Source organism: Vipera berus, assembly GCF_964194415.1.
Source record: "Vipera berus genome assembly, chromosome: 3".
Taxonomy (NCBI): domain Eukaryota; kingdom Metazoa; phylum Chordata; class Lepidosauria; order Squamata; family Viperidae; genus Vipera; species Vipera berus.
Window position 1 is genome coordinate 34,270,287 of NC_138204.1, and position 21,448 is coordinate 34,291,734.

The window sequence follows — 21,448 nt, forward strand, 5'->3', positions numbered from 1 at the left end:
TCTGCCATGTGGCCTTGCTATATTATACCTATACTATACCTAATGGTGCCATCCCAGAAACAAAATTCTTGGGTTGTGAGAATTGTGCCTTCCTCCAAACTGGTGCCCCCTTCCAGGACAGCACCATCTGGCCTCTATATAGTATAGGAAAGCTGCATAGCAAATTGGATGGTTCTTTTTCCAAAAGATAATCTTAGAAAAGGTAAGTGAACTGAGACGTGATTCGGGGGGAAGAGACCCAAGGGCATGGGAAGTTTGCAAGGAGACCCTCAGGAAACTAGGGAGACCCTGGCAAATGGATGAGCAAGTGGATGAGCTCAGGAGGTGCTATACTGTGGATCTGGTCTGTGCCAGGTCTCCCTCCCTGAGGCACCCCATGCTCCACTTAATGAACTGCAGTCACTTAATGACCACCGTGGGGAGAGCTAGAGTTGTGGTCATTAAGCAAGCCAATCATGTGGGCATCTTACTCAATAACCTCCACAATGTGTGACCATATTTCTGGGTTCAATTGTGGTCATATAGTGAGGACCATCTGTAGTGGGCCTCAAAAAGCAGGAGAGCTAATATAGAGTTGCAACGAAGAAGCGAAGTGGCAAAATCACTGCCTGTTTTGTGCCTAATCTCCTCTTCAAATTGAAGGAATCTCTCCAGTTCATTTAGGAGAATCTGGATCCAACTCTTAATTTTTTCCAATAAATTATGTTTGTTTTTAATTGGTTGATACATATCCTTCAAGATGATTCCTCTAATATTAGGACCTTCATTTTTAAAGCATCATTCAGTCTCTGAGAATATATAATATTTCCACTATTTGGTAAAATTCAGTTATAATTATTCAGATCTTAATTCTACCATAGTACCATAATTACCACTATGTAGCAATTAACTTTTTTGCTGCAAGCTATTAGAAATAAGTGTATCTTATACTTGGAAAAATATAAATGTAACATTTGGTTTAGTTAGTGTAAATAGCTATGTAAATTTTGCCTTTCATAGAATTTAAAAGACAAACCATAAAAATAAATTTAAATTACCTCAATCCAAGTACAATTGTTTTTGAGTTTATGTAAAGCAAAGATTATTATATACTCTGTGCGTAATATAAAAAGAACTGCAAAGTGTAACTTAGCACTCAAGAACAGAGGAGGGCTAAGCAAACAAATGAGAATGTAGCTTAAAAAGTCAGCTATGTAACCTTTCCCTCCAGTACCTAATTAAAGTGAACGAGCTTAAAACCAAGAAAGGAGTTGACTTGCTGCAGAATAACATCAATCACTGCAACTCCCAGTTCAAGTAAGTGCCATCCATTTTCTACCTTTTCATTCTTCACAATTCTCTTGGAAGCAAAAATATTAGGGCAGTTTGAATACAAATTTCTTGTTGCATGAACTTTTGTTAATGTGACTCTATGGCATAAATATATTTTATTCTATAGTGTACATTTTACTCTTTTACAGGTAAGTAATCTTATCCTTGCAAAGCTTCATTTCCAATTCTTTTCTTATAATTGTCTGAACTCTGAAACACAGAATATAGCAAGTTGCAAAACTGCCAGGTTAGGCCCTCCTCATAACTCCTATTTTTATGTTGGCTTTTGCCATCCCTGTTAATTTTTCTACCTTCTGGGAGGGAAGGGGTAGTGCTGTAAATTGTTTGGGATTAACACAAATGAAAAACAGGATACAAATACATATTTTAATTTTAAAATGTTTACCTTTTGTTTTTACTACTGCATTAAATAGAGCAATTATTTTAAAACTATGCCAGAACAATTGCAAAGGGCATCCACTCAAAATTCAGCGTAACCAGTTGCTCTGTTTGAATTTCCATCAGTTTCAAAATGAGTTGTGAAGACAGTAGAGGAGTGGAATGCAGTGTCCATTTCAAAAAGAATGTGGGGGATACTATATTTCAATGCTGCAAACAATAATAAAAATTGTAATGTCACTCATAAAAAGTAGCAATGTTGCTTCTCCTGAAAGGAAATTGTATGATGGATATGTACATAGGTCAATAGGGCTTTGCCTACTATGCATGCAGTGTTAACAAAATGAAACATTTGAAAGTGTGCTTCCCCACCTCCAGTTTCAAATGGCCTTGCCTATTCTATCATTTCATTCTGTTTCATGTAAAAACTGTCCCTCCACCAACAAGAATGTGTAACAATTGAAGTAATCCAATAAAACACAGGTAAGGCAACAGAAATATGTCCATAGATTTTTCAGCCACCATCTTGAAAGCTCTGAAGAGATACATTTCTAGCCTTAAAGCCATTCAGGCTAGTAGCTATACTTGGGTACTGAGGTTGAAAAGGACTCTTCCAGATGAGGTCCTTACAGCAATTCAGAACCTGGACCTCATCATTCTCATGGCTGCATCTGGCGTTGACTTGATTTCTTACTAGCTCTATAGTGCATGCAACATAGCAACAAATTAAATAGTTTCACTTGAGCATTGGAGACCTTCTGGAACAATCAGTTACCCAATCTTGCAGCATTGGAGACCTTCTGGAACAATCAGTTACCCAATCTTGCTTTACTCACCCACTGATGGGAAGGTATCCTCATCTCCTCCCCCTTCCCGTCTTCTTTCTGCCGCTGAAGCATCATTTACAACATATTGAGGTTAGCAATTGTGATGATGATTGTGGAAAGACTTCACTGAAAATAGTATGGATGTGAAAGTGTCTTATGGTGTGAACTGAACAAATAATTCTTTACTTTTGTTTCATTGTATTTTTGTATTTCTCCATCAGTTTCTTCCAGAAATGTTTAAAGGCAACAGAGAAGCACAAGCAATTTATAGAGAAACTAACTCCTGAGCTTCAGAGTGTGAGTATATAATATGAAATTGATAGGCCAAAATTTTATATCAGGTTAAAAGACAGCGTGAAATACATAAACAGACTCAAGTCCTATCAAGTCTTAAGCTTACACACACTTTCCAAAGAGAAGTTCACAGTTTTCACTCTACTTTTACTTAACCAGATTCTTTGTTGTATTTGGCATTACTAAGGTTTGTATTTAACAAGCCATCTCCAGAAATCATATTTTGAAGCTAGTTTGTTTGAACATAATATAACTAATATTAATAGCAGTTTGGATGGGGAATTCTGGCAGTTGAAGTCCACACATCTTAAAGTTGCTGAGGTTGAGAAAATTGTTCTAGACAACATAATAAAAACAAAAGCTTACACTTCTAAAATCCTTCTTCCCTTGTAAATAGTGTAGGAAAGAGCTTGACCAACTTAGCCTGAAGCGGGTTTTCATTCTCCTTCTGGCTTTTCATTCTCATGCAAGCTGCATTAGAACAGTTTCACAAAACCTGAAGTCCTGAGCATGCACCCTCCACAGTAAAAACTTGGAGGTTTCACATGTGTAAAGGGATTCTAGCTTGTAACTTTAAATTCAAAGAACTTACAGAAGCCACCGAGAAGAAGAGAATTACTGAACAATTATGATTGGTTATGTTTATTTTTAATATAAAATGAAATAAAATCTAACTTCTGTCCTAATGCATCCATTTTGTGCAGCCTCTAGCATGTCACTCATGTTCCAGAGTGGCCATGCTAAATATGTAGAGTTTTGTACTACATGTACCATGTTATACCATGCAGATATGCAACACTGATGTTGGGAAACAGCCAGCCAGTCAAGGAGGGGGGAAACAAGTTGGGAGTTAGCCTTGAGTTGTTACTCAGCTACAAAATACCTAACTCTAACCTCCCCTCTAAGTTCCATGTACCTTATCAATGTGTTCCCAAGAGAAAGCAAGCAGACTAGCGAGAGTCCTGCATTATAAGTGGAATAAAATAAAGTAGTTAGCTTGGAACACTATATGTGTGGACTTGATTGTGCCTGAAAACAGGTGAGGCAAACTTTCAGCAACAGGCTGAGGGTTCCAAAAAGTCCTCTACCCTAAACCTGTTTCTTGAATATATCTTTAAGGAAGTGCATATGTTTTCAAATACTAATTGGATGGTTTGCAGGGCACAACCATAATAAAATTTCCAACTTAATAATTAAGTTCAGCAGAAAAGATAAAATGGTTCCATGGAAAGACCTTGTGGCCTTTCAGACGGGTATTAAAGCTTGGTTTTGCCAATTGGCTTAGGTGCTGGAAGAGTTGGTTGATGGAGTAAGACCTCATCTCCCTGATGTCCATCTCCTTGGTTTTAATTTTTTGTGTAGTTTTAAAATTTTAATTTGTTTTTCTATTCATCTTTTTATAATTTGTAAGCTGCCCAGAGTCACCTTATTGGGGAGGTGGGTGGCATATAAATTTAATAACTAATAAATAAACTTCCTTTTCCTTCTGGTCAGATTTTATATGCTGTGTTGTGTAGTCTGAACATCTCACTTTAATTTTAAATTAATCCCTTTCAAGTATATGTGACAATGAAGAAGAATCGAAGAGAAGTATACATAATTTCAAATTGCAAGCATCTGAACACGTACCAGTCAGACCTGAAACAAATGGTGTTGTGATTAAATTCATTAACTTAACTGGTGTTAAAATTGCTATTAATAATGTTGGCTGGAGACTCCCTGGAGATTGGAAATGCCAACTGAAGGTATTTTGCAGCAAACACAAAAACAACTGATCTGTTTGGTGGAATGTTTTTGTGATGCTTTTTAGATGAAGTCAAAGCAGGAGGAGGAGAAGAAACAGTTGTGTTCCCTTCGGGATCAGCTCAAAGTAGCACTGCAGTTGGAGCCCAGAGAGGTAAAACTAGGGACAGTATAACCAATTTTGCTATAAAGACCAGCAGGTACCTGATGAAATATTCTTAGAAATCTTTTGCTAAGGACTAAAAGGAAGAATTAATTGGGGGAAAGGCAAGTTACCATGTGTATGAGCACAGTTTCTGCCAATCTGTCTTTGCTTCTGTCAATTCTTCAGTTTTATGGAAGCGAATTTGGTTTCAAAATTCCTTCAAAGGAGAAGAGAGCTTCAGGAAATACAGGTGGAGTGTTTCTGTATTTATTTAATTACAAGGGAGCTGGATAGATAGAGATAGAGATAGAGATAGAGATAGAGATAGAGATAGAGATAGAGATAGATGGATAGATAGATAGATAGATAGATAGATAGATAGATAGATAGATAGATAGATAGATAGATAGATAGATAGATAGATAGATAGATAGATAGATAGATAGATAGATGGATGGATGGATGGATGGATGGATGGATGGATGGATGGATGGATGGATGGATGGATGGATGGATGGGGTCATGTCTCTTGTATTCATTGTACACTTTTCTCTCCTATGTGCTTTATCCTCCCTTCAATTAAATCTCAAAGGAAGACAATATGAAGGAGCTACTCCCACAAGCCTTTTTTTAAAAAATAATAGTAGTAGCAGCAGTTGTGCTGTCCCACCTAAGGGAAAGTTGTGCTCATGAGAAAATGTTGAAAAATTTTTCTTTCCATGGGGAAATTCAAAAAAGCCCCTCATCCAATATGTTTATTCCAAAATTTAGTATAGAATTTCACAAAGTCTTCTGGGCCCAATGATATTTTGTGCTTTGACATGAAATATAATGCCCATTACATTGTTTTAAGAGGAAGGTTATTAGTAAGAAAAGGTGCCAAGGTAGCCTATCACAGGGACAAAAAATATTTGGCAAGGATAATAACTGTTTTCAAATTTCATCTGCTAACGTTGGAGGAGTTCTGACCAAAAGAAAAGTTGGATGCCAGCAAAATCAGGCCATTATATCAAATCAGTGTTTCTTAACCTTGTTAACTTTAAAATGTATGGATTTCAACTTCCAAAAATCCAATTCTACAGTTCTTAAAGTTGCTAAGGTTCAGAAACACTATACTAGATTGATCTTTCTATGCTTCAACAGTATTTCTGCAGATAATTCATTGCTATTGCGGGCTTAGCATTTTCTAAGTAAATGTTCTGAACTTGTGCCCAAAGCAATTTTAAAAAATATGAATCAGTGGGAAAAAAGAAGATACATCATATGATTGAATAGTTGAAAGGATTTGTGCAGCAAATGGATTACATTATCTGTTGATCTAGAGAGCAGACCAAGAATCAATGGGTGAAAATGGCAAGGAAGCAAAGGTTATATTTTAAGAGTATTTTGCAATATGGTGGATTCTCCTTACTCAATGGCTGGATGATTGTGAGGGATTCTATAGCTCCGTATTGGATTGAGCAGAAAGGTGGAATCAATGTCCATCTAACTACTTCCAACTCAACATTTCTAATTTTGAGATCATATTCTAATGGACGTTGAATTTTTGACATCCTTGCTTATTGGTGTATATAATTACATTTTAAAAATGTATATTTGTTTTCTAGCAGAATTCTATGAGCAAGCCAATGAGGTATAGCATGCATCAGCTCCAGGGAAATAAGCAGTATGGCACAGAGAGATCTGGGAGCCTCTTTAAGAAAAGTGATGGGTAAGTAATGCAATGATTTCATCCTTGGCAACTGCAAATATAATTTAAAAACAATAAAACTTAAAGCAATAGAACTATTTAATTGCTGCCTGATTTTCTCTGTTGAATGCAGGGCTGTGACTATTTCTCTTGTAAGTTGCCTTGGAAATATTGTATTTTGAAAGCAGAGTATGAATTACTGAAAAGAAAACATCAATTGTTTTTCAGGCAAACTTTTGGTGTTGAAATTATTAAAGTTGTTTATTGGGTATATTTGGGGTTACCAGATGTCTGGCAAAAAGGAGGATGTGTCCTTCTTGGCCGCATGTTTTTTTCTCCAGCAGGCATAGCTTTAAAATAAAATATTGTCTGCCTTTTTTAATCTTTTGATTTTTTAATTATTATTTTGGATTGTTTCACAGCCATAGTCATTCAAATTTTCATATATTGTGACTTTGTAAATTGTTTGCTTCTTTCTTTACCTTGATTATTGGTAGATTCAAAAGTCTAAAAAGGTAAAGTTTCCCCCGCACATGTGTGCTAGTCGTTTCCAACTCTAGGGGCCGGTGCTCATCTCCATTTCAAAGCCGAAGAGCCAGCGCTTGTCCGAGGACGTCTCTGTGGTCATGTGGCCGGCATGACTAGACGCCAAAGGCGCACAGAACGCTGTTACCTTCCCACCGGAGTGGTCCCTATTTTTCTACTTGCATTTTTACGTGCTTTCGAACTGCTAGGTTGGCAGAAGCTGGGACGAGTAACAGGCGCTCACTCTGTTACGCGACACTCGGGATTCGACCCGCCAAACTGCCAACCTTCTGATCGACAAGCTCAGCGTCCTAACCCACTGAGCCACCGCGTCCCTATCTATCTATCTATCTATCTGTCTGTCTAGAATTACATTATTTATTTCCCTATCTATCTATCTGTCTAGAATTACATTATTTATTTCCCGAAGTCAGCAACTGACTTCAAATCGATGATCGCTCTAGTCTGTAGATCACACGACTCATCATACATTTCTCTGTGAAATCTGAATGGGGCATCACTGCAGATTCTATGTTATTGCTAGCAGATGTTATGGAAATTAAAATTTGTTGTAAAAATATTACAAAAATATGATTTCATATGCATCTAGACCTAAGTAAAAAAAATTGCAGTTTTTCACTGTAATTTTGAGTGTGGGTGCCAAGAAAGTTAAACAGTTAGCGTGCCCTCCTTTCCAATTGCCCATGTCCTCCCTTGCCTGTTCGGATATCTGATGGCCCAAAGTACATTTCAAGGCCTAACTAGCTTAAAAAGTAAACATACTTTTTTGAACAAGCTGGCCTGACCTGATGAGGGGATTGGGGGGGTTGTTATTGTTATTTTATTGGGTTTTTAAGATGTATTTTAGTATATGGGCATTTATTTAATCTTGTTTTAACTTTTGTAATCCTGTATTTTTATTCTTGCCCTGTTCACCGCCCTGAGTCCTTCGGGAGAAGGGCGGTATAGAAATATTATTAAATTAAATTAAATTAAATTAAATCTTAAGTCTTCCTCTCCTACAATGAACCCATCTGACTCATTGATTTGTAAGATGGGCCTTTTTGTAGCTGCCGTCTTTCTGGCATAGCGGGAGACAGGACCTCCTGCTTTGCTCCCAGATTTTGGAATGCATTCTCAGTATCCAGAATATGCTTATTGACTTAATTTCTTTCTACTAATATACCGTAATAATGTCATTTTGTATATATTGCTTTGTTTTTAAAATGGGCTGTCTGTCCTTTCTACTTTGCCTGAGTAGAAAGAGAAAGTACAAGGGAACTAAATAAATCCTTTTATTATAATATCTCAGCCCAATGGTAGAAGGTCCACCCTTTTCTCTAAGCAATTCCATGCTCTGCAGAGCTGAAGAAGGCCTCTTTCCAGACAGACCCTGTAGAGATGCAGATGGCTTCATTAGGAAGAAAGGAAATAGTGGAAAACATTATTTCCATGAATACTTTTAAGTTCATTTAAATTATAGTTATGTTCCAAACATGAATGCCTTTTGTTTGATCTGACCATCTAATGGTATTCTTATGCCATGGGGTTGGAATTAATACTGTATATGTAACTGGTTAGTTCTCCAATAATTTAAAATGTTATCTTTTAACTTTTAAATAAAAATATGCTATTTTTATATTTCAGCTTAAGGAAAGTCTGGCAGAAGAGAAAGTGCACAGTCAGGAATGGCTATCTTACCATTTCACACAGTACAGTATGCATTTTACTTCCAGTATCGGGGTGTTTCTCTTAAAACAAAACTCTTAACAAAATGGAGCTACTGTTTGTAAAGTCGCGTGCTTCACATAGAGAAGGACACAGAGCTGGGGTAAAGATGAGTTTATTCTGAACAGAACGAACTGGGGAAACAGGGAAGCCTGGCGTCTATTTGTACCTGCCCAGGTGGATGGCATCCAATCAGTTCAAACCTGGGCTTCCTGCCAGTGCAGGTGACAATGGGTGTAGATCCTGGCTTCCCACCAGGCTGACCATGCCTGGGGCTGTCAACAGCTTAAGTGATTAGGCTTATCCTGAGTGAGCAGTCATCGCTCAGAGCTGTCCAGCCCCTCTGCTGATCTGCACCATCAGCCTCCTGCTGTGCTGTCCTTTGTGTATGCTGGGAGGCATACACTGCACTGTTTATACATTGGACTTCCTCTATGCCCTTATTTTGTTTTTGGAGGCCCTGAAAAGGCCGGCCCACAAGTTGGGTCTGCCTGGACTCATGGATCAGCAGATGGAGGATGTGGCCAATCAGGGTTTTGCCCAGTTTTAGTAGTGTGTCATTTGCAACCTTACTTGAGACCTTTACAGTATTTTCCTCCTCCTGGAACTGTTCAGCCTAACACTTATTGCTTCTCCATTGGTCTTCTGCTCAGTCTTTCCCCAGAAACCCTTCCTTCCCCTCTTGAGGTTTGGATGAAGCTGCCGCCAGCTGGATCTCTCCTTCCCATTCTTAGATCTTGAGAGTTCTCATCCCTTTGGGTCCTTATTTCCCTTTTTTTCAGGGCTGCCTCCTGAGGACCTTTCCTCTCCCTTTCCAACTAGGAAGTGACAATTGCTCTGCATATTCAACTTCTTTCCCAAATTTTTCTTTCCGGACACTCTGTACACATCACACATAGAGATTTTCTCTCTTTTTCTTGTTATATTCCAACACACTTCACCTGATCCTCTTTATGAAGTAGTAACAACAGCTCTGTAACATCAGGATTTAACCCAAATAATACTGCTTAGGATACTAATTAAATGCTATTGAAACTGATGTTCATTTTCTTTTTCTATGGCTAATTAGTTAAATCGTCTTCCGGTGAAGCTGAATTTGCTCACTTGTCAAGTTAAACCAAATGCAGATGACAAGAAATGTTTTGATCTTATTTCACGTGAGTTCTGTTAAATTCATCTTAGACTGGAGTTGTTAACTAAGTATCATCCAGATATTTGATTTTATTTCCCACCAGTCTCAGTAAACATGCCAATGATAAGGGATTAGGGGAATTGCTGCCCAAAGTATCTAGAATTCACCTGGTTGCTTGATGCTGATGTAATGATTATTAGGTACTTGTAATTTATCTCACAAGTAACCTGAATCTGGGTAACCACCCTGTCTTCTCTTCCCTCTCCCCATTCCAATTTAAATCATACATACATCTGATAAAGTGAGCTAAAGTTCATTAATATATATTTTTAATTGTGAAAAAGTATTACCAGACCCTTCCTGATTTTTTACTATCGTGGCTACCATGGCTGTCATCCTACAATATTTTTTGTTAATGACTCCAGTTGCTTTATTTTTTATATTTCTTTACTAATATTCAGTTGTTTCCAAATTTGCATATGGGATATGATAGCTTTATCTCTGTCATTTTCTGGTTTGCTAATATTCAAGTACAATTCTGTTATTCTGTTTTTGTGGGGGGGTTTCTTTTCAGATAATCGGACATATCACTTCCTGGCAGAGGATGAACAAGAATGTCATATGTAAGTACCAGGGAGGAAAAATAAGTGCCTCTTCACTGGATTTGGTATATAAATCCAATAAAATAAATAAATAAATAAATAAATTTCTTCAAAGAAAATCTGAATAGATTTTTTTATCTCTGTGCTGAAGAAAGTTTTATCTCAAGGGCCTGACTGGTCCCTTTTAAATGTAAGATTTTATTATTCTTTTCCTACTAATTGAAAGTCTTATTTTTGTTCTTTCAATTTCAATTTATTTATAGCCATAAGGCTGAAAAGATAGCATCTGTTCAATTGTGTCCAATTCTCAGCTATTCTATGGACCAGCTCTCTCCACATTATCTGATCTTACACAACTTCTTCCAATTATTTTATGCTCTGGCTGATATTAGCTTTGATGGTGTCCAGCCACCAAATAGCCACAAAAAGTCCAAATAGTAGGTTTCAAATATAATCTAAAATTTAGCATTAGATAAAACTGTTTAAGATTTTTATTTATTTTATTTTATTTTATTTTAATCCCATTTATATCCCGCCCTTCTCCGAAGACTCAGGGCGGCTTACAATCTAAGCACAAATCAATGTGCTTAGCAATAGCCTTCATTCTATGTATATGCCTGCTTATTAGGGCTTTCACACACACACCCAAGCGGCATTATTACAAAGTCAGCTTAATTTTAAGAGGTTAGGGAGGGGGAGGGAGGGGGGGGTAGGGAGGGAATCTTTAACCGGCACTCAGTCTGGTCCTGTTAGAGGTCCTGACGGGACGGGGTCGGGGGAGGTGGCTGCTGGTTCTGGGAATGTGGGGGTGGGGCTTCAAATCCCCACGGCGATAGGGAATGGCAGCAGGTGTTTGCGCGGAGGGCCATATCAACATCTGGGATCGCGCCCCCGCTATCTCCGAGCGGTGGCGCGCTCCGACCCTCCGGTTAGCGCCCTCCTACCCGGGGATGAGGGTGATCAGGCCCCTGAGCTCAGGTTGGTCTATTTTAACGCTAGATCCGTAGTTAACAAAGCTCCCCTCATCCGTGATCTGATCGAGGAGGAACGTGCGGATCTAGCGTGCATCACGGAAACTTGGCTGGGCTCGGAGGGAGGGGTGCCTCTCACCGAGATATGCCCGCCGGGTTTCCGGGTGCTGCACCAGCCGCGGGCTCAGGGCAGGGGTGGTGGGGTGGCAGTGGTTATTCGGGAGACTTTGTGTCCCCGGGAGGCCACCATTGTCCAGATGGCCGGGAGTGAATCCCTCCTCTTGAGATGTGGTCCTCGGGTTCAGTTGGGCTTGTTGCTCACATACCTGGCGCCCAGCTGTGTGGCAACAGCCCTGCCTGAGCTGCTCGACACCCTCTCAGGGTTGGCGGTGGAGTTCCCCAGGCTTATAGTCCTGGGTGACTTCAACCTGCCATCACTGGGGGGGTCGTCGGAGTTAGCTCGGGAGTTCATGGCCTCCATGACAGCCATGGGCCTGACCCAGGTTATTGAGGGCCCTACTCACGAGGGGGATCATACTCTCGACCTGGTGTTCCTGTCTGGACAGTGGTTGGATGATCTGGGAGGGGGTTCTCCATCCATCACCCCTCTGTCATGGTCAGATCATCACCTCCTGAGGCTGGTTTTCCGTCATGCCATCCCCCGCCGCTGGGCGGCGGAACCGACCAGGTGGTTCCGCCCCAGGCGCCTAATGGACCCGGACCGGTTCCAGAGGGCGCTTGGGCCTATACCTATCACCCTTACCCACAGCCCAGTCGATGCTCTGGTGGAGGCCTGGGAAACGGCTGCCACCAGGGCACTCGACTGCGTTGTACCCTCGCGACCTCTGACTCGGCGCAGATCCCGTTGGGCCCCATGGTTCTCTGTGGAGCTCCGGGAGATGAAGCGTCGGAGACGAGGTCTAGAGAGCGGTTGGAGATCCAGCCGATCCGAATCCGACCGATTGCAGTTAAGAACCTTTATAAGGTCTTATCTTGCGGCGATAAGGACGGCAAAGTCTAACTACTTTGCCTCCCTTATCGCGTCCGCAGATAATCGCCCGGCCGCCCTGTTTAGGGTGACTCGCTCCCTCCTTAACCAGGAGGTGAGAGAGGATCCCTTGCAGGGACGAGCCGAGGAGTTTAGTCATCATCTGGCGGACAAAATCGCTCTGATCCGGACCGGCTTGGACTCTGACTGGGCAGAGTCTGACGTGGAGGAATCAGGCGGTCTTGAGCATGTTATCTGGACTGAGTTCGACCCTGTTTCCCCTGATGATGTGGACAGGATCATGGGGAGACTGAGCACCACCACCTGTTTGTTGGATCCGTGCCCCTCCTGGCTAGCTTATGCGGCTCGGGAGGGAACACGAGGCTGGTTCCATGCAGTAATAACTGCTTCTTTGAAGGAGGGTGTCTTCCCTGCCGCCTTGAAGGAGGCGGTGGTGAGGCCCCTTCTCAAGAAGCCTGCTTTGGACCCGGCTGTTTTAAACAACTATCGTCCAGTCTCCAACCTTCGCTTTCTGGCGAAGGTTGTTGAGAGTGTGGTGGCGCATCAGCTCCCTCTGTTCCTGGAGGAAACTGATTATCTGGACCCGTACCAATCGGGCTTCAGGCCCGGATACAGCACGGAGACGGCATTGGTCGCGCTGGTGAATGATCTCTGGAGGGCTAGGGACAGGGGTTGTTCCTCTGTCCTGGTCCTATTAGATCTCTCAGCGGCTTTCGATACCATCGACCATGGTATCCTGCTGCGGCGTCTCAGGGGGTTGGGAGTGGGAGGCACCGTTTTACGGTGGTTCTCCTCCTACCTCCAGGGCCGCTCGCAGTCGGTGTTGACAGGAGGGCAGAGATCCACCCCGAGGTCTCTCATTTGTGGAGTTCCTCAGGGGTCGGTCCTCTCACCTCTCCTGTTCAACATCTATATGAAGCCGCTGGGCGAGATCATTCGTGGTTTCGGGGTGGGGTATCACCAGTACGCTGATGATACCCAACTTTTTCTTTCCACCCCGAACCAACCCAGCGATGCCCTCTCCGTGATGTCCCGGTGCCTGGAGGCGGTTCAGGTCTGGATGGGGAGAAACAGGCTTCGTCTCAATCCCGCCAAGACTGAGTGGCTGTGCATATCGGCATCTCGGGTTAACCAAGTTATTCCACCTCTAACGATGGGGGGTGAGGTGTTACCCCCCGTTGATAGGGCTCGCAACTTGGGCGTCCTCCTGGATTCACGGCTCAATTTTGAAGACCACATAGGAGCCGTGACCAGGGGGGCTTTTGCACAGGTTCGCCTGGTGCGCCAGTTGCGTCCCTATCTGGACCGAGACGCCCTACGCACAGTTACTCATGCGCTTGTGACCTCCCGTTTGGACTACTGTAACGCTCTCTACATGGGGCTGCCCTTGAAGACCACTCGGAGGCTTCAACTGGTGCAGAATGCGGCCGCGCGAGTTGTAATGGGGGTTTCCCGATACTCCCATGTGACACCTCTACTCCGCGAGCTGCATTGGCTTCCGGTTGCCCTCCGGGTGAAATTCAAGGTGCTGGTTATTACCTATAAAGCCCTACATGGCCTGGGTCCGGGCTATTTGAGGGAACACCTGCTGCCGGCATCAAACGCCCTTCGCCCAGTGCGCTCCCACAGGGAGGGTCTGCTCAGGGTGCCGCCGGTGAGAGATTGCCGGCGGGTGACACCCAGGGATAGGGCCTTCTCTGTGGGAGCGCCTGCCCTCTGGAACCAGCTGCCGGTGGAGCTGAGGACTGCCCCCGACCTCCGATCATTCCGCCGGGGCCTGAAGACCTGGCTCTTTGAGCTCTCAGGCCCAGGCTGAGGAGAAATTTTTAATTCGGGTTTTAATGTATACAGGGTAATTTAATATCTTTTAATTGGTTTTTTAACTTTTGTATGGTGGATTTTTAATTCCCTGTAAACCGCCCTGAGTCCTCAGGGAATAGGGCGGTATATAAATGCAAATAAATAAATAAAATAAATAAATAAATAAAATTGCCCCCAACAATCTGGGTCCTCATTTTACCTACCTCGGAAGGATGGAAGGCTGAGTCAACCTTGAGCCTGGTGGGATGCGAACCTGCAATAATTGCAGGCAGCTGGTGTTACTTAAGGAGGCATCAGCCCACTGCTCCACCAAGGCTCTTGGCTCCACCAAGACGTATAATATTTTTAAAAATTACATAATACACTTAAAACCCCAAGTCACTGAGGTGTTACTAAAAATCTTGGTTTTATAACAAAAATCTGTCCATGGCTTCTGTAATTTTAGGATTTTTGTTTGCAAGTAAATTTTTAACATATTCAGAAATATTTCTTGCTTAAAATAGGCCAGATAACTTCCTGCCAAAGACTCCTATAAAATTCACAGTACAATAAAATGTGACAAAGATCAATACCATTTACAAGGACAAAATCTTTAAAAGATGGGGAGTTTTTGAAATCTACCTTTTAGTGTGTTTTATGGCAACATATTTAATTTGGCTTTTGAAAACTCTGCCCTTCATAGATGCATGAAATGAATAAGTGGAGAGCATAAGACTATATATCTTTTTCCCATGTCAGGGAAGTGTACAATCATCAATGTCAATTATGCAGACTCCATTTTTATCTTTCTCCATTGTTTAATGTGAAGGAAGTGGTGTACACAGTAAAATTTTATAGATCCCCTTAATCTGTGGTGCTCTAACAAACAGGATGAAGGCATTCATTTATCTAATGACACTGTCCTTCTATATTACAGATGGATCTCTGTTTTGAGTAACAGTAAAGAAGAAGCTTTGAATATGGCCTTCAAACAAACTCACAAGGACGGATACAACATGGAGAATCTGACTGGAACAATCATTGAGGAAATAAAGCACATGCCAGGAAACAATGTGTGCTGTGATTGCTCAACACCAGGTACAAAAAGAGATTGCTGCTACTTCTCGCTATATCTCTGAGAAACAATTTAAGATCTCAGCAAATGATTATGTTAAATTGTAGAAAGGAGTGATATAGCCCTTCTTATACAATATATAGGGTGTGTGGTGTGTGTATGTCTTCTCCAGGAACTGAAATAAGGCAGTCTTCTTAACCAGTCCACTTCAATCTAGTCAACAATTCTCACTATTTCCAATCACATACCTGCTGGTTGTGCCAGCAGGGAATTTTAGAAAAGTAATCCAACATACCTGAAAGACACCAGAGTGGGGAAGGCTTGAGTAATAGGTGATTTGAAAGCAGATTTCTCACCCATCCAGTTAATTGTTTTTTCCCTATTTGTCTATTGTGTTCATTTGGTAATAATAATAATAATAATAATAATAATAATAATAATAATAATAATAATAATAATAATAATAATAATAATAATAATAATAATAATAATAATAATAATAATAATAATAAAGTTGGAAGGGAACTTGGAGGTTATCTAGTCCAACCCCCTGCTCAGGCAGAAAACCCTATGCCATTTCAGACAAATGGATGTCCAGTCTCTTCTTAAAAACTTCCAGTGTTGGAGCAGTCACAGGTTGTCCCACTGATTAATTGTTCTGTCGAGAAGTTTCTCCTTAGCTCTAGGTTGCTTCTTTCCTTGGTTAGTTTCCATCCATTGCTTCTTGTCCTGCCTTCGGGCGCTTTGGAGAATAGCTTGACTCCCTCTTCTTTGTGGCAGCCTCTGAGATATTGGAACACTACTATCATGTCACCCCTCGTCCTTCTCTTCAGTAAACTAGACATACCCAAATCCAGCAACCATTCCTTATATGGTGTAGCCTCCAGTCCCCTGATCATCTTTGTTGCTCTTTCCTGTACTCTTTCTAGAGTCTCAATATCGTTTTTACATTGTGTTGACCAAAACTGGATGCAGTATTCCAAGTGTGGTATTAACACTTTATGCTTTATATATATAGGAATCTGTAACAGGGGCAAAGTTACAAAACAGGAGTTAAATATTTGCTGCTAGCAGGGGGCAGAATACGAAAAAAATGCATTACAGCCTCACTGTACATGTGCTATCATTTTCTGTCATTGCACTAGCTGTGGATGCCTAGCTGTGGATGCCTAGGAGGTCTGTGCTAGGCTTCACACAAAAATAGCTTCTGATTCTCCACCATATACCGGTATCTCAAGTCTTCAGTTTGAAGCTAACTACAGTTGTCTTCACTGCTACCTGTCCTTAAAAAATTGGGAAAAACCACAAACCATTAATTGCTTTGTCCAGCAGACCAATATAAGAATTTTAAAAAATGGCATTGCATCATTTCCCAAGATGAGAGAGTTCTGACACAGCCCATGAGAAACAACTACGTATGTTTTGGCAGTAGATCTCACTGCTGCCAAAACACAGAAACAAATGAGAATGAGATTTCTCCTCAAGAAAGGGGGACCTCACAAGAGTGCAAAGAAACGCAAACATGTTTAAACCTTAATTCTCCAAAGAGGGTTTGCCTCCCCCCCCTTTTTAAGTAAAACATCTGCCCTCTTCCTTGCACAGAGGCTGTTAAATTTGACTATAGACTTTGTTTCCCCTTATTTTATTTTTTTGTTTTGAAACAAATTATTCTATAGCAAATGGTTTATCTCTACTATTAATATTTTAGGAAACACTGTACCTTCACAATGTCAAAAAATGGGAACATTTCCTGTATTATTCATTATTTCCAGCAAGATAACGCTATATCCCTATGCTTCCTCCTTGCATAGATCCAGCATGGCTCTCCATTAATTTGGGGATCTTAATTTGCATTGAATGTTCTGGGATTCACCGGGAGATGGGTGTTCATCACTCCCGCATCCAATCATTAACCTTGGACAAGCTGGCCACCTCAGAGCTTCTGGTAAGAACCAATTTTGTTTTGCACCATCACCATTTTTTCACAAGTATAGCATTGGAATAGATTTGATATGTTTCACTATGTTATAAAATCCTTTTTATATTCTTATTTCTTTTGTAGTTGGCTAAAAATATTGGAAACTCACGATTTAATGACATATTAGAAGCTAACCTTCCCAATTCATCTTCAAAGCCAACAAAGGACAGTGCAATGTAAGGAACATTCATTTTTTTATGATCATGAGAAGGGGATGGGGCGGGGCAGAATTATCACAATTCCATAAAACAAACTTTAAAAAGCTCAGAATATAGGGTTGAACAAGTGGTTACAGTCAGTGTGAAATTTGGCAATTTAAAAGTAAATTGGAAAATAAAAATAAAAGCAACTGAAATTTCAGCAATTGTAATTACTTTATCATTATAAGAAGTTCCCTGTTAGATCAGATTAAAGGACCATGAAGTCCAGTATCCTGTAGTGATTTTCATTTGCTTCTGAGAATACAACAAGGTTTATAGGCACTAATCTTTTTTCCCTATAAAATATATTTTTTTAACAATTGTGACTGGTTATATAGAAGAAGAAAAAATAATAGGACAGGGTGATTTTATTGTGAGTAGACTTGAAGTCCTTGGTGTTATCTGAGCTTGGTAGTTTGCCTGTAGACCTTTCATGATTGGGTTTTATATAAAATAGCTTGCATGCCACTGTTGGTGAAGGTCTGGTTTTCCCTGTACTAGCTCCTTGATTTCTGCTTGATTGCCATGGAAAGCAAAAATCAACAACAGCATTATATTAATTTTCTCCAACAATAAACTATTTTTAAAACCCTCCAAATATTCTGAGGATGCAGATGAAGAATTCAACTTTGATGTATGGAGAAGTGTTTGGTTTGAGGGTACAGGAAGGTTTTTTAATGGATTTATGGTTTGGGAATGTTTATACCATTGTTGAAAGCTGCCCAGGCTTTTGTTAATAAAATGGTTAGTAGTACAGTCATATCTCAGTACTTGAGTGCTTCAAAACTCATCAAATTCAGTTCTTGATGCGTTTTGAAGCAAAAACCTTGTCCCAGTACTCCTCTTTTTCCCGGTATTTGATGCACAAGGTAGAACTTGCTGGCGTCAGCTGCCTCATGACTCGCTATTCCTTCTGGCTGAAATAAACGATCACATAAGTCACGTGATTTGCTCAGTACTGGTTGTTTTTAGTAGTCATCGTGCCTCCCAGAAGGAATCCTGGACGAGTACTGAGGTGCCACTGAATTTTGCAAGGGAAAATAAATATTTTGAGAAATTGCAAGACCAATTTCAATACAAAGTTATTTATTGTGTTATTTAAGTAATTTATAGGTGGCTACTAGACTAATTAGCTGGCCCATTCCCCCCCATGCTTTCTACTCCCCCTCTATCCACCTTTTAAATTCATATTATTCTCCTTTTATTGTTTATTTTTCATTGCTTTGTTTTTGTTATCTTTACATTTTTATCATTTTCATTTCTGCTTTACTGTTTGTAAGGTGCCCAGAGTAGCCTCACAGTAAGATGGGCAGCAAATACATTTAACAAATAAATTAAATCATAAATTCTTTTTTCCCCCTACCCTAAAAGGTAATCTGTTAAGTACAATGGAACCGGTAAAGGATGTCTTTCTTCCATTTTCTCTTTCTTTTGGAGCCTTATGATTTGCACTTCTCTGCTTATTGGAAGAGAGTTCATTGTTTCAGCTAGCAGATCATTATCATGCACCTTTTAAATCTGTCGTTTCTGTCTTTCCATGTACCAATATAGGACTCATCGGAAACATTTCATAATTTCAAAGTATGTTGATAGGAAGTATGTTGTTCCAAGGATCATGAGGAGTCCAGTTGCCAAGCTCAAGAATTTGGAGAATGCTGTCAAAGAGAAGGATATATTTATTTTGCTACAGGCATATGCAGAAAAAATGGATTTAAGTGAGCCTGTTTTGGAATCTAGCCAGGTGAGACTTCTTCCTGTTAAAAGCTGAGGGATATATGGACACTTTAGCAGAGATGGTACATTAATACCAAAATGTGGAACATGCAATACACTCTTTTTATTGAAGAGTATAAGAAAAAATTGGTTTTTGTACTATGTGCTAGGAAAGATAATCTACCTAAAGCAGGGGTGTCAAACTCAATTTCATTGAGGGCCGCATCAGCATTGCAGTTGCCCTCAGGGGGCCGGGTGGGTGTGGTCAGGGTGGGCATGGCCTACTGGGTGGGCGTGGCTAGAGTGCATATGGCCTACTGGGTGGGCATGGCCAGCTCTACATTGTTCGCATCAAGGGTGCCTATGGGGGCCTGGGCAGGAGTGGGACAGATCTAAGGGTCTCTGGCAGAAGGAGGGTCTCTGGGCCAGGGCCAAGGCAGTGGGGGCCGTTCCCTCGCTGTTTCCAGGATGGCTTCGTGGGCCGCATGAAACCACTTCGCGGGACGGATCCGGCCCCCGGGCCTTGTGTTTGACATGTCTGACCTAAAGTGATTCAGCAATAATGTTCTGGTCTTTTTCTTCATGGCAATAGCTTGCTCAGTAAGGAAACTCATTAACTTTCCTTTCCTTTATTTGAGTCAAAATCTACTGAATGTCAGTGGAAAAAAACTTGATACAATTTGACACAGGTTTTTTTATATATCCATTTTCTACTATTTGGTGTCCTCAAGATGTGTTGGATTGTTATTCCTGTTGTCAGTAGTGCTGATAGATTCCAATTTCCTATTCATTTGGAGGCCACCATGAAGGATAATGCTGACATATTTCTTTCCACCACTGTCTCTGTTGGCCTCTCATTTTGTCAGTGCCCTACATTTTCCCTTAAATGTAATTAATAAAATAAACAAATAGCCCTTCTTTACTAATAGTAATTATAGCCTAAATATTAAGATTTCACAGGAAAGTTCTGTGATTCTGCTTCCACCTGAGGGGACCTTTTAATGTTAACGCTAAAGTTTTAAAAAATGGATACTGACAATAGGAACAGTTGGGAGGAATTCATTTCATAGACAGGATTATGCGGCCCGATTCTCCAGTAAACTATTAGCCACCCATGGGTTGTTCATTTGCACTTTGATCAGAGACCAATTTGTAATCTAAGTTTAGGCAAGTAATTCCATAAACTTTCTTCTGATGTTTTTTCGATTGTAAATTAGCAGAAATTGAAGAAATCATTCCTATGATGCTAGTTCCTCATGAATTATCATGGCAATCCATTTTCTTAAATAATCAGCTTGTTTCTTGTTTCAAAGGAATCTAGAGAGACACTTCTTCATCTGGCAGTCCTAGTTAGTGACCGAACCTCTTTGCATATTGTAGATTTCCTGGTGCAGAATAGGTGAGTTGATTTGATAGGCCTAACAGAATTAGTAAATAGCAAATGTTCTTGTGGTTTTTTTTTCACATGCACACCAAATAAAGTGAGAGTACTAATAGATTCTGAGCTATTAGCTCTGGGTTTTCTTCACTTCAGTGGAACAAAAATTGACATACTCCATATAGGATAGATCATTCGATATCATGGGGGGGGGGAGATATCATCAATATGCTGATGATACACAACTTTACATCTCTGCCCCTGGTGACCCAAATGATGCTGTGGATGCTCTTTCATGGTGCCTCAAGCTGTGGGAGCATGGGTGGGGGACAATAGGCTTCAACTGAACCCTGGTAAGATGGACTGGATATGGGTATACGGAGCCTCTGGATCCAGACATTTATCATTTTTAGTTCTGGATGGGATGGCACTACCACAGACAGATCTGGTGCACAACTTGGGTTTTTTTCTAGATTCACGACTCCTGCTCAAAAAGCAGGTGGCAATCGTGGCTAGGAGATGTTTCACACAACTTCATGTGGTGCATCAATTGTGCCCTTTATTGGATTGCGAGGCCTTGCGTTCAGTCACTCATGCCCTGGTCATTTCCCATTTGGATTATTGCAACATGCTCTACATGGGGGTATGCTTGAGGAATATTCAGAAGCTATAATTGGTCCAGAATGCAGCAGCACAGACAGTTTTGGAAGTCCCTAAGGTGGCCCAGGTAACACCACTGTTACATGAGCTGCACTGGCTCCCAATTGGCTTCTGGGTGCAATTCAAGTTGGTTACTACCTTTAAAAGTCTTTATTGCACGGGTCTAAGATATCTGCAGAACCATCTTTCCCCACTGGGAATGACCTGCTCCACTCATGCTAGCAGAAGGGGCCTACTGCGGATCCCATCAACCAAGGAATTTTGGCTG

The 21,448-nt window shown here is 40.9% G+C and overlaps 1 protein-coding gene across 1 annotated transcript in view; it reads left to right on the forward strand.

Moving 5' to 3' along the window:
- The window catches only part of LOC308665400 (arf-GAP with SH3 domain, ANK repeat and PH domain-containing protein 1-like), a 55,752-nt gene that overhangs the window by 18,116 nt on the left and 16,188 nt on the right, over nt 1–21,448 (forward strand). The window contains exons 7-18 of the mRNA XM_081323389.1: nt 1,211–1,296; nt 2,759–2,834; nt 4,642–4,728; nt 6,327–6,430; nt 8,582–8,651; nt 9,732–9,819; nt 10,369–10,417; nt 15,114–15,274; nt 17,063–17,196; nt 17,314–17,405; nt 18,981–19,170; nt 20,456–20,541. Coding sequence (XP_081179515.1) covers nt 1,211–1,296; nt 2,759–2,834; nt 4,642–4,728; nt 6,327–6,430; nt 8,582–8,651; nt 9,732–9,819; nt 10,369–10,417; nt 15,114–15,274; nt 17,063–17,196; nt 17,314–17,405; nt 18,981–19,170; nt 20,456–20,541 — 1,223 coding nt within the window. The remainder of the gene's footprint in view (nt 1–1,210; nt 1,297–2,758; nt 2,835–4,641; nt 4,729–6,326; nt 6,431–8,581; nt 8,652–9,731; nt 9,820–10,368; nt 10,418–15,113; nt 15,275–17,062; nt 17,197–17,313; nt 17,406–18,980; nt 19,171–20,455; nt 20,542–21,448) is intronic.